The sequence below is a fragment of the Apus apus genome, chromosome Z, assembly GCF_020740795.1.
Source record: "Apus apus isolate bApuApu2 chromosome Z, bApuApu2.pri.cur, whole genome shotgun sequence".
Classification (NCBI taxonomy): Eukaryota; Metazoa; Chordata; class Aves; order Apodiformes; family Apodidae; genus Apus; species Apus apus.
Window position 1 is genome coordinate 70318964 of NC_067312.1, and position 13404 is coordinate 70332367.

The window sequence follows — 13404 nt, forward strand, 5'->3', positions numbered from 1 at the left end:
TTCTGTAGTTGTATAATTATGCTCAAAGGTTGCTGGAGGAGTGTGTGTGATTTTTATTTTATTAACTAGCACATCTGTTTAATGCTTTGTTAACAGCTGTACAAATTGTATTGATAAGGCAGCATCTAGTTTTAATTTCAGTGAGCAGCTAGGAAAAGTAACCCATGCCAGATTTTGGCATCTCGGGCATACTGCTTGACCCTCAAGCCCAGATACTGAGCAATTTTGATCTCATGCACATTGCAATGAGTAAAGATTTTTGCCACTGTCTCACATAAGCAGGCTGTGGAAGCAGGGGTCACGGGAAACAGGCTTGATTAATTTATCATGGGCTGCAAAACTGGCTGGAATCCTGTGCTGTTTTAATTCTCAATTACTTGCTGACAGTAGGAAAGGATTCGTGGAAGAGAGCTCATTTGGTTCACTGGTGGAACAGAGTTAAGTTTGCTACATTTGCTGGTGCTGTTAAACTGGGAGGAACTGCTGGCAGACTGGGAGGACTGGGTTGTCATTAATAACACCCTTGGCAACCTGGACTGCACAAAGGCTGGAAGAAGTTAAGTCCTTTTTGCACAAGGAAGTGGAATTCAGCTCCATATAGGAAAAGATACAATAGGTTAATGTTGCAACAAGTTGTATAGCATAGAACAAAGCCTTGGAAGATAAAGGATAATTAAATATGGTAATAAATAGTGTAGGAGAATTGCTTCATTGTTTAATCATCATAAGTCTTTCAGAACAAATACATGTTACGAATGATGAAAACATATTTACGTTATTTGCATGTTTACTAGACAACCTCTTGAAGTCTCTTTTGGACTCGCTTGCCTTTGTTTGGGTTTTATTTGTTTGCACTTTTATAACAGAAAGAAGAAAGGTTTTAAAAATAACATCACACTCTTAGAAATGTTCTCAACCTACCCAAGTAGCTCATCTCTTCATTCTTTACCCATTCAAATCTTAATAAATGAAAACTGAAGGAAAGTACACCTTCATAACCTACTTACGTGTTCACGAAGGGAGCATAAACACTGAAAGTCCATAATTTTTTCTTTGCAGGTTACGGGAAGACAGAATTAGGATAGAAAGGATGGAGAACCTCAATTTTGAATACTGCCATGCTTTCCAGCTTATTACTGATTTTTACACAAAAGAAGTGCCTGATACTACAGGTATGTAATTCAGATTTTTATGCAGAAGTGCCTGAGATTAAGTGTCTGTCATTCAGTATGTCTTTGAAGCAGGCATCCTGTTAGCTTTTGCACAAATAAGGGACACATGTGGGTGCACCCCTTCAGGTCTCATGGACTTGTCTATGTCTAATTTCTTTAAGTGTTCCCTAACTCAATTCTTCTCTGTTCAGTAGAAATCTCCATTGCTCCAGAATTTCCCACTGGTCTGAAAGGCCTTGGATTCCTCAAGGCACATCTTACCAGTAAAGACCAAGGCAAAGAAAGCATTGAGGTCCTCAGCCTCCTCCAGGTCCTTTGTCACCAGATCTGGCCCACGTTTTCCCTTGTGTTAATTTTGCTACTGATGTTCTTGTAGAAACTCCTGTTGTCCTTTGTATAACCTGCCAAGCTAAACTCCAGGTGGACTCTGTTTTTCCTAACTCAACTGCTGCAAGCTTGAACAATGTCTCTATATTCTTCCTGGGTCATCTGTCCCTGCATCCACTTCTCATATTCCTCCTTTTTAATGTTTGAGTCAATCAGGGGGAACTTGTTCATCCATGCAGGCCTTCTGCCACCTTTCCTTAATTTTCTGAACATTGGGATCTTTTTTTGAGCTTGTAATAGGTGAACCTTGAAAGTGAAGATGATTAAAGTAGAAATGAATACAGGGCTACCTTTTTTTTCCGCTTCTTTCATAGCTTGAAGATGTGTATTGTTTAGACAGATTTAAATTCACACTTCTATAGCAACTGAGGGAGATTGCTCAACATCTGAAACATTTCTTCAAGTTCTTGAGTATATAGTCATTTCTAGCAGCTTTAAAACCATCTCTTAAAAAGCTTAACTAACTAGGGTTTTAAATAATAGCATTTTATGTTGAGAGACCACATAGCAAATTTTCCTATTGTTGCAGCTGGAACAGGAATTGTAGTAGAGCACTGTTAGAAACATTATCAAATATAAATAGCTGTCTCCTAAAGATGGAACCATATTCTATAGACTGGCTGAGGCAGATATATCATCAATACATGTGCCAAGGCCTGTTCCTTCTTTTTAGCTTGCACAGATGTTGCCTGCAGTAACAGAGATTTCAGAATTGAGTTCTTAGTTTGTGTATCTAGAAATTTCTAATGCCAACAGTAAGTCATTTTTATGAAGAAAAACCTGTGGAGTCAGATGCTTTATGTTTCATAATGTGCTTATATTATTGTAATCTTCTGGATCCTTTGGAACCATAAATGTTATTTTGGAACCTTGCTTTATGTTGATTTGCATATATATGATAGAACAGTCTACATCTTACAGATTTCTGTTTAATTAAATTGAAAAATAGATTATGCTTTTTCTAAAATATGTAATAAACAGTGACTTAACAAGAAAATAACATGGTTTTTTAGGTCCTCAAAAACTATCTGCAATACTAAGCTTGGATAAGCCTGTTATTTGCGCTCTGGCAGCAGTAATTGCATACCTCAAAGAATTTAATTTGGAAAGGATGCTTTATAATCCAAGGTAAGTTGCTTTATGTAAATTTGCAATTCGACACACGTACCAGTGTTACCTTGTAAGTTTTAGCAGACAACTTCCCTTCAATGTAGTGAATGCACCTGCTAGAGTGATAAACATAGTCTTTGTAAAAATTATACCTTGCATTTAAGCTTCTAATCAGAATTGAAAGAATCAAGTTACTTCGGTTTTTTTCAGTGGTGTTTCATGAAAATCTCCATGAAGTGTGGTTGTCTAGACATTACAATCATTAATGTAAATGAACACTTAACTGCTGCCAAGTGTTACTGAAAACAAACCAGGTGCAAAAACTAGGGGGGAATTTTAAAGTTTGTTAATCATAGAATGGTTAAGTGTGGAAAGGGCCTTAAAAATCATCAGATCCCAACCTCCCTGCTATGAGCAGAGACACCTCGCATTAGACCAGGCTGCACAAGCCTCTTCCAACCTGGCCTTAAACCCTTCCAGGGAGGGGGCAGCCACAACCTCCCTGGGCAACCTGTTCCAGCACTTTACTAATCTCATGGTGAAGACTTTCTTCCTCATGACCAACCTAAATCTTCCCTCTTTCAGTTTAAAACCATTACCACTTGTCCTATCACTGCCCTCTCAGATGAAAAGCCTCTCCCCAGCTTTCCTGTAGCCCCTTCAGGCACTGGAAGGTGCTCTAAGGTCTCCCTGGAGCCTTCTCTTCTCCAGGCTGAACAGCCCCAACTCTCTCAGCCTGTCTTCATAGCAGAGCTGCTCCAGCCCTTTGATCCAGGCCTGTCTGTGTGCCTGTGCCTGAGCTGACCCGGGTGCAGGACCTTGCACTTGGTCTTGTTGATCTTCATGGGGTTGGCATTGCCCCACCTCTCAAGCCTGTCAAGATCCCTCTGGATGGCATCCCTTCCCTCTTGGGAAGCTTGGTATCATCAGCAAACTTGCTGAGGTTGCGCTCAATCCCACTCTCCATGTCTCCAACAAAGATGTTGAACAGCACAGTTTCCAATAGTGACATATCAATATCAGCCATCATAGCTCAACATTAGTTTTACTTTCTTAACAAGATCTGGAGCATTTCTGACAGCTGTAAAAAAAAAAAGTAAGGTAATGCTCTGGTCTGTCTATGCTGATGATGCTTTCTTTTGCCAGAGGTGTGTAAATAATTTTCTCTTTCTATAGCTGTGGTAGCAAGCATAAGTGCAGATGTGTTTTAATGTTTAGACAGCGCTCAGCAGGTTAGTTTGAGTTGGTAAGTCTAGTTATTATTTGTAATGAAAAAAGATCTTAAACACATCTTGGCTTTTTGAAAAATCCTTCATGTTGACTCAGTGGTAACTAGGAGTAGGGTAATAACTATGCAAAAATTGTTGGTAGACCATTTGTGGCCATTGGTGCAAAGTTACTACAAAAACACAGAAACATGAAAACAATCTTGTCTTCTCTGAAGTAGTCCCAACACTTAGGTTTATTAGGTATGCTCACTTAGGTTTATTAGGAGCACTCAAAATTCTTAGCAGGATTGTACAGGTGGAGTCAAATGAAAATGGTGGAATCAAATGAAAATGGAAAGATACTGCCACTCGAGTATCTTTTTATCCTGTCTTGCACAAGTATAAAAGATTGCTATGCTACTTGGCATAGGTTTGAAAGTATCACTAAAGCTTATTATATGCTTTAATAAAACACCTTTATCTGTCATGAATCCTGTGCGAAATATTATCTTGGTTGTCTCAGTATTCCTCTGTACTGTAAGTAGGTAGGATTTAACAAAAGTAAGTCTCTCTGCGAACTGGAAACTTAGAAATAAGCACTAAATCTTAGAATTGACATTTGCATGCTGAAGGTTGCTCTAATGGACTTCATGTGAATGTAGGATCATCTGAGTGGAAAGATAATGAACTGTTTGATGTCTTGGTGATATGCTGTGAAGAAAAAAAAACATTTTTTTGATAACTTTGATCCTGTGCTCAGGATTCTACTGTAATTACCTGCTGGTTTTAGTACATTGCACATACTGAGATAGTGAGCCAAATAGTGAGACAAACTCAACTTTATGTTTTTCCTAATGCCAGCAAAATGCTACCTAAATACTGAAAGGAAAATCCTTTTAAGCAAAGGGTGTTAGGCTCATGGATCTTCTGTGATTTTTCCAGGAAATAGAAGAGAAATACTTCCATTGCACTGTCAGGCAACTTAAAATTCCTAGGAGAATTCAGGTCAGTGAGCATATACTGGTGAGTCAGTGAGCATGAAGCAGTAGTTGTGAGACAGTTTTCAGTTTATTAGTGTAAGTGACACAGATCTGGATGAAAGACCTATTTGTTAGAACAATGACAAAAATTTCTTACACCTTTCTCACTTGTTCAGGTAAATGCTCTTCTCCCAGCTCAACAAAATTCCAACTCAGTTTAATAGTAAGAGTCATGAAACATCATGTAAGAAATGAAGAATGATCATTAATGATAGGAAACAAGTTTTGTTAAAATATTTAGATGAAGCTGTAAAATCCATTTTTAAGATCCTACATAAAGCAAAATATTGAGAAGGAAAAAGGTTTCTGCCACAGCAGAAATGGCTAGAGTGCTTTACAGCTCTAGTAGCAGGTAAGAATAGATTTAACAATGAATGGATACCAGCTTTCTTAGTCAATGTGTTCTAATACCTTTACATGCTGAAAGACCTTTATTGGCTTTCGATAAGAAGTTGGTACACAGAATCACAGAATTGTCAGAGTTGGAAATGACCTCTAGAGCTCATCTAGTCCAAGTCCCCTGCTAAAGCTAAAGCAGGATCCCCTAGAGCACATTACTCAGGACTGCATCAAGGTGGGTCTTGAATGTCTCAAGAGAAGGGGACTCCACAACCTCCCTGGGCAGCCTGTCCCAGGGCTCTGTCACTCTCGTAGTAAAGAAGTTTTTCCTCATATTTAAATGGAACTTCCCATGTTCCAGCTTGTGCCCATTGCCCCGTGTCCAGGTCATAGATTAATATGTTGAATAAGTATTGATCCCTGAAGGACACCATGGGTTACAGGCTTCCAGCTTGACCCAGCTCTGTTAATCACAACCTTTTGAGTTCTGTCACACAACCAGCTCTCAGTCCACTTCACTGTCCACTCATCTAGCCCATACTCCCTCAGTTTCCTAATGAGGATGCTATGGGAAGCAGTGTCAAAAGCCTTGCTGAAGTCAAGGTAGATGACATCTGCTGCTCTCCCCTCATCCAGCTTTACAACCATTTACCTCACCATAGAAGGCTAGCAAATTGGTCAAGCATGATTTACCCTTGACCACTCCGAGTAACTTCCTGTTCTTCAATGTGTTTAGAGATGACATCCAGAACAAGTTGCTCCGTCACCTTCCCAGGGACAGAGGTGACATTAACTGGCTTGTAGTTCCCTGCGTCCTCCCTGCACTTTTTGAAGACTGGAGTGATATTGGCCTTCCACCAGTCCTCAGGCACCTCTTCTGTTCTCCGTGACCTTTCAAAGATGATGGAGAGTGACCCGGCAATAACATCTCAGCTCTCTTAGCACTCGTGGGTGCATCCCATCAGGGCCCATGAACTAATAGATGTCCAGTTTGGCCAAGTGGTCTCTAACCTGGTCCTCCGCTACTGAGGGAAAGTCTTCCTTTCTCCAGACATTTCGGCTTGCCTCCAGAGTCTGGGAATCACGAGGGACAGCTTTAGCAGTGAAGACTGAAGCAAGCAAGGCATTCAGTAATTCCGCCTTGTCTGTGTCTTCCACTACTAGGGCACTTATCTCATTTATCAATAGGCCTACATTTTCCCTAGTCTTCCTTTTTCTCTTGATATACTGAAAAAAACCTCTCTTATCTTTAACTGCAGTGGCCAAGTTGATTTCTGCTTGAGCCTTGGCCCTTCTAATTTTCCCCCTATAGAGCTTCACTACATCTTGCTATTCCTCAGGGGTTGCCAACCCCCTTTTCAAAGGTCATAAACTTTCCTTTTGTTCCTGAGGTCCAGCCTAAGCTCTCTATTTAGCCAGGCTGGTCTTCTTCCCCATCAGCTCATCTTTTGGGTCCTGGGGATGGCCTTCTCCTGTGCCTTTAAAAGTTCCTCCTTGAAGTATGACCAGCCCTTCAGGACTATCTGTCAAGGGACACTCTGAACCATGCTCCAAAACAGAACAAAGTCTGCCCTTTGGACATGCAAGGAGGCAGTTCTGCTGGCTTCCTTTCCTTGCTTCTCCAAGAATTGTGAATTATCATTTTGTGATCACTGCCCGAGACAACCTCCAAACTTTACATTCCCTCAAGACCTTCTCTTGTTAACAAGCAGCAGGTCCAGCAGGGCACTTTCCCTACTTGGCTCCCTCACCAGTTGTGTCAGGAAGTTGTCTTCCACACACTTCAGGAACCTCCGGGACTGTTCCCTTTCTGCTGTGTTATTTTTCCAGCAGACATCTGGGAAGTTGAAGTCCCCTACGAGAACAAGGGCTGGCAATGATGACACCTCTGCCAGCTGCTTACAGAATATTTCATCAGCCTCTACATCTGGGTTAGGGGGTCTATAACAAACTCCCACCGTCATGTCTGCCTTATTGGCATTCCCTTGATTCCCATAAACAGTCAAAATATTGAGGAAAGGTTCTCAAATACAGTTTTGCTTGAAACTAATAATTTGCATAGCAGTTGCTGGGAAACATGCCTCGGTGTATTTTACTTTAACCTACATGTTTTCCAGCATGTTGGAGACAGAAGAGAGAGATGGTAGTTCTTAGATTTTGAATGATGATCAATGAACTTTAAGAAGTGCAGAGAATGGAAGATCTAGGTATCTTTCTGAAAGAAGGGAGTAACCTTGGGATTGGAGAACTCCCAGCAGTGAAGACAGAAAATGGAGGCAGAAGTGAAAGAGGAGAAGGGAGGGTTAAAATGACACTGAGGGAGAAGAGGAAAAACCAAGAATTCAAGAAGAGGAGAAATGTTTGATGGTACTTTATAATAGGCATGGAAAGGAGTTGGCAGGATGAAATTAAAAGAGAAGTAAAAATCTAAGTTATTCGGCTTAAAACGGTGGCCATCATTACATTTTTAAAGGAAATGTCATAGTAATTGAGGGAATTATGTTCAAAAGGCGTTTGTATCTCTTGGATGCTGATGATGTCATCACACATACAAGACATTGCAACCCACTCTTAACTATGAGAAAGGGAGTACTGAAGTTATTTTGGGAGGTTTCAAAGTCAGCTCAGTAGCATGAAGGACTGAAAAAGGATACGTATGATTTTCAGACACTAAGGAGAGGTGCTTAGCAAAGGAATTGCTACCTCTTTTGTGGCTACAGAAGAAGAGCAGCAAGTGGAACCTGGGTAGAACAAGGTTGCATACCTACTGCTTGGGGTGAGTTCAGTGGAGAAAAAAGATGGCTAATAAAGGATGAAAAATTATGGATCCTATTTTACTTTCTCTTAATCTTTCCCAGGTCCTTTCATGTCTGTTCTTTGTTTTGTGTTTCTCAGTTTTCTTTTATGCGTGTTGTTTTTTTAAATTTTGTTACTGGTTTAGCCAGAAATTTCTGGACTCCTGTCACATCAAGGATCCAGATAAGAACTTCTGGCTCTGTGGCAATACCTGCTAATGAATTTAAAACTGGTTAATTACATACAAAACATAGTCTGGGCTTGATGTCCTTTGTCACTTAGATGGTGGTAAATGTCTTTCATACCTAAAGAAAGGTAATGTTTCTGAGAAATGAATAGGCTTGTTTTTACTCCTTAAAGCTGAAGAGGGATTCCTGCAACTCTTGTCTAAATATATAGGTTTGTTTTGTATTTTATTCACCCTTAGATATCTCAAAGACATGGACTCTAAAGGTCTGTAAAAGGTAATCGAGCAAAGAAAATCTGCTGCTTAATAGGCTTTCAATACAGTGCCTTGCAGCTTCACTGGAAAGTTTTTACAGATTTACAGCATTAAAGTAGTTGAAAACTACTGATCTGAATAACATGCATTCACTTAGGCCGGGTTACTGAGTACAAAATTGTATCTAGTATCTCCTGTGGAGAGCATAATGAATAAAGCATAAGAAGTGGCCTTCACTGCAAGCTTCTCAGGAGACTGAATGACCAAGCAGGTCCACTTTCACAGGCAACACGTAAGAATTAAAGTCTGAGGATGTAGTTTAATGTCCTAAAGCAATCATAGTAACCCTTTAATACTCATCACCAAGTGTGGTTCTACTCAGAAAAGTTATGAGTAGGAACCTCTTTCACATGAGTATTCCCTGAAGTTCCTGACATCTTACTAGAAGCCAGTGTTTCTTTTTGTTTTCCTCTTTTCATTTTTCTCAGCCCAAGAATCGTGCTTCTGTCTTGCCTTGCTGTTCAGTAGTGGGATTGCCAGATACTTCAATCATGTGTTTTGTTCTCTACAAGTACTTAAGACGGTTGCAGGTCTGTCCTTTGAAACTCAGATCACACTGTCACCTACATCAGCAACTATTGCCTTGTGATTCAGCTGAAGTGATTCTGAAGGGCCATTTTTACTCATGCAGGAGGTGGCATATTAGAATTTTCTCACAAGAAATGTGTTGACACCCATGCTGCAAAACCAGCACTGACAATATTTGTTGACAACCTCCTTAACACCATTTGATCCCTGAATTCCCTACAAGGAGTCTGTCTTTGTTCACATTTCTATCTAGTTCTGATCCCAAGCTGAAGGAAGGTGAGAGGGTGGGACTAAAACATGTTCTGTAATTGGAATTGTTGGTTGGGCATATATAGATACTGCAGTTGATCTTGGCTATTATTCATATACTATAAGCTCTCAATTACTAGAGTTAGTAACAGGATTGAGTAAATCAGATAAAGCAAACACCTGGATAATATGAATATGTTATTTGTTCCATGAGAACAACTTTAAGCATATCTGATTCTAAAATAATGGTGTGTGTGTCTATCTATATATATGCTGTAGTTGGACAGTGTTAGTTGTCTTTAAAAAGTGCTGGAAAGCAAGCTTGCTGTCAACAGAATACACTCTGTGAAGTGTTGTGAAGCCAGGTGAAACGAGTAGACACTAGAACAAATAAATCCAGTCTTGAAACTTGCCTGTGGGCGATTGAAGATTGACAGAAATTGCCAAAAGCATCCTTTTCACTTTTGGGAAGAGATGGAAAAGCAGGGTTCTTACCCAGATGGGTTTAAGGGATCACAGGCATGAGCAGTGGCAAATTGAAATGCAGCAAATGGGGGAACTGCAGCTTAGGTAAGTCCTAGATGCTGAAGAGCTGCTTTGGGAAGAGTGAGTAGGATTTGTTGTTGATCCTAAGGATTGAGAGCCAAGCAGAAATAATTCCTTTTAAATTTTTGCCAGCATCAGCTGTTGTGACTGAAGGTAATAAAAATAAGTATTGTTTTGTTGCTTATAATGTTGTGTACTTTGGAAAGTGCTGCTGCTTTTGCCTCCAGGGTTGTGTTTTGTTGGTCAACTTTGTTGATTGCTGGGGTAGCACACTCGAGCAAATTAATTATGACTGTGGGTACAATTTTGAGTCAGCTGTACTTCTAACACTGAACGTCTTGAGGACATTCTTTCCAATCTACATTAAAAAAAAAAAACAAACAACTATGGAAGATACTTCTAATTTGATCCATTATTTATAAAAAAAAATTGCTAGCAGGCCTAAACACCTGCATACAACATAAAAGTATAACAGTATCTGAATGTTTAACGTTTCTGAAACTTCTAGTGCTGTTTTTTGTTTTTAATATAGCCATAATGCAGCTGTGTGTTCTAACAGAAAAGTTTAAGCATTTGGGTTCTCTGCCAGAGAGTTTAAACTTGAATGCAGTGAAAAACAATTTGTGAAAAGTCGAGAAAGCAGTTTAAAATCCTACCCAGCAAGTAATTCTGTTTAGTCAGAGGCTGTAATAAAGAGTGTCCTAGATTTTGTGCAAAGGGCAGTCAGCAGTATGATTAACCTAGACAATCATGACTTGATTTGTCAGAAGCATTTAGTAAGGTTCTTGCACTTTGCTTCATGGTCCTGACTATCACATGTGTGTGTCTGAGACTGAAATAATTTCAATATCTATAATGATTACGCATCTAGTTCAATTGTTTTGGTAATGTTGATTCTAAAGCAACACAACCTTTGGGTTGGCCTCATCCGTTTCTGTTAAGGAGTGTCAAAAAGTCATGGTTACTTCATATTAAACATAAAATAGCTTCAATATACTCAATACTAATTTTCCTAAATGTTTGCACTAACAGCCTGTTTAAATTTGTAGTAGTGGTAAAAAGTAATAATAATAATTAGTTGTTATGTTTTGATGATGAATTGTGTTAAAAGTCTTTTTCAGTCTCGAAATAATTATTAGTCCTATCCCTGCCCCTAATCCTACAGTGATCCTAACAGAACATTACCAAAAGCACATACTTTTTCAATTTTATCATGGACTGAGAAGGGGTACTTCCTTAACCATTTGGTGAATCATGATTAGCTAACAGGAGAGCTGGATCTTATTTTGAGCTTTGCTGGAATCCTTGTAGGAAACTGGGAATTAGTCATAAATCTCGTTTGCCCAAGCAGTAAATTAGAAGTTATTACTGTTCAGTTCTTTTGTTTATTTGAACAGATTTTAATTTCTTGCTTGATTTTTTAAAAATTTGCATGACTAATGAATTCTCTAACATGAGAAAATTAACAGTGTTTCTTTGTTAGATCTGTGCCTGAATTTAAAATGTAACATGAAATTCCTCTCTGCAGCAATTTCAGACGGTTGTCAAGTGAGACTGAATACATGACAATTAATGGGACAACAATGAAAAATCTTGAAATTTTACAGAATCAGGTAAGGACAAATATAATGTGGGGTTTTTTTATAAATACTGAAATTTTAACAGCTGCTTGACATACTGTTTCCAATGAAGTTAGTTAAGTTAGTTTGTAAGTCTCATCCAGAAGTTTTAAATTCTTTTAAATGGAGAATTATGTTTTCAGAGGCATTAATTAAAGTTAGTCTGTTCTAGCTTTTAGTATGAGTTAGGAACCTTATTGCACTTTAAATAGCAAAGAACTTTCTTAAAGTTTGAGTTATTGAGCACCTGCAGTCAAGTGCTAAGACTACAGTAGGGTTTGTGCTACTGCACAGAGCTTATACACAGACTTGGTTTAAACTTGTTAGTTAATCCAGTAACGTTCCTAAAAATATTTTCTGGCTAAAGGAAAAACATGCCTAAGTATTTAGTCTGTTGGAGGTACCTTATGTAAAGGATTGTTGGTGAACAAGATCAGTTAATGAACACACAGTTGCCATATCCTAAAGCCTAAACAGAATGAATGTTTAAATAGTGTGCTGAAGAGCCTTATATTGATTGTTCAGTTAAATGATGCTATTTTAATTATTTTAGACTGATATGAAAACAAAAGGAAGCCTGCTCTGGGTCTTGGATCACACTAAAACTTCCTTTGGACGTCGGAGACTGAAGAAATGGGTGACGCAGCCCCTGATGAAATCCAGGTGAGATAGTTCTTCATCCTGTGCTAAATTTGCATTTTAAAATGATGACATGGAGTATGCCCAATGTATTATTTTTCCTGAAAGCCTGAGGTCCATAGCAGAGTTTATGCAGGAAGTTGTATGATAGGAGCTGTGGATGTTGTATATAGATTCAAAAGAGTTACACCACTCCAGGTAGTTCAGAGGAGTAGGTTTGAAGCAAGTTAGGAATTCCTCTGCAGAAATGAGATTGAGTGCTATTCTAAATGCATGAGGCCTGACTGCTATTGGAGGATGTTTTATTCCTAAACTTGCCGTTTAATGTTTGATGTCTTTCTTGCTTCATGAGTATTCGGATTCTTAATGTATTTAATTTGTTCTACAGTAGCTGTGGGTGTTTCTGTTATCCCTGTATCCAATATATTGCATATGAAAGTGTTTATTAGTTCTGAAACTTGATGAATGTTTAGTTGCTCATGTATTTTTGACTAGGCTTTATTTATTAATGCTTTAGAAATGCTTTATTTTGTAATGCTATCATGCTTAGTTTTACTTGTCTCTGTCTTGAAGTGGACTCCTTTTCTGATTTCTCTTTGCAGGCTTTATTGAAAAGTTGTACTTCATTATGTAGTGAATAACAGTTATGAGTCCATGAAATGTTTGTTGCCTGCATTTTAAGTTTTTGAATCCATTCCTTTGAATCAATTTTCCCTAAGCATTGACAGTATAGAGTTTACTCAGTTGTCACTTTGTTAGCTTCAGCTATAGCATACAAGAATCCTTTTGGTTTGGTTATCTAAAATAATTTCCCCCCCTGTTTTACTTTTCTAAGTATATTACACAGTTTTACTTTTTAATGGTTTTAACAATTTTAAATAGTGAAATGTATAAATATTTAGCATCTTGCTGTGGTTGGTAATTTTGAAGTGTTTCCATAGAAGCATTTTTTCTTACTTCACCCATTTTTAATATCTTAAAGCACTATACTTCTGAGGCATCATTATTTATTTTTTCTTGTTACCCTTTTTGTAAAGGATTTTTTCTCAGTGGTATGAGAAAAGCACTTAACTATTTTTTCTCTCCTATTTTGTTAATTTAGAATATTCAATGTTTTTCATTTGAAGGAACCATAACAGTTAGACTGTTTAAAGCTGCAATTTCTGGAAGGTATTTAATAAGCTGATTTCAGTATACTTTTTTAAATCCTTCTGATAAGAGCTTTTATGTATCTTACCCTTTTAAAAAAGGCTTTTGATGTAACCATCC

The 13404-nt window shown here is 38.4% G+C and overlaps 1 protein-coding gene across 1 annotated transcript in view; it reads left to right on the top strand.

Moving 5' to 3' along the window:
* Nucleotides 1-13404, top strand: part of MSH3 (mutS homolog 3) — a 118897-nt gene that overhangs the window by 39803 nt on the left and 65690 nt on the right. Inside the window, exons 9-12 of the mRNA XM_051642656.1 lie at nucleotides 1060-1172; nucleotides 2573-2687; nucleotides 11406-11490; nucleotides 12050-12159. Coding sequence (XP_051498616.1) covers nucleotides 1060-1172; nucleotides 2573-2687; nucleotides 11406-11490; nucleotides 12050-12159 — 423 coding nt within the window. The remainder of the gene's footprint in view (nucleotides 1-1059; nucleotides 1173-2572; nucleotides 2688-11405; nucleotides 11491-12049; nucleotides 12160-13404) is intronic.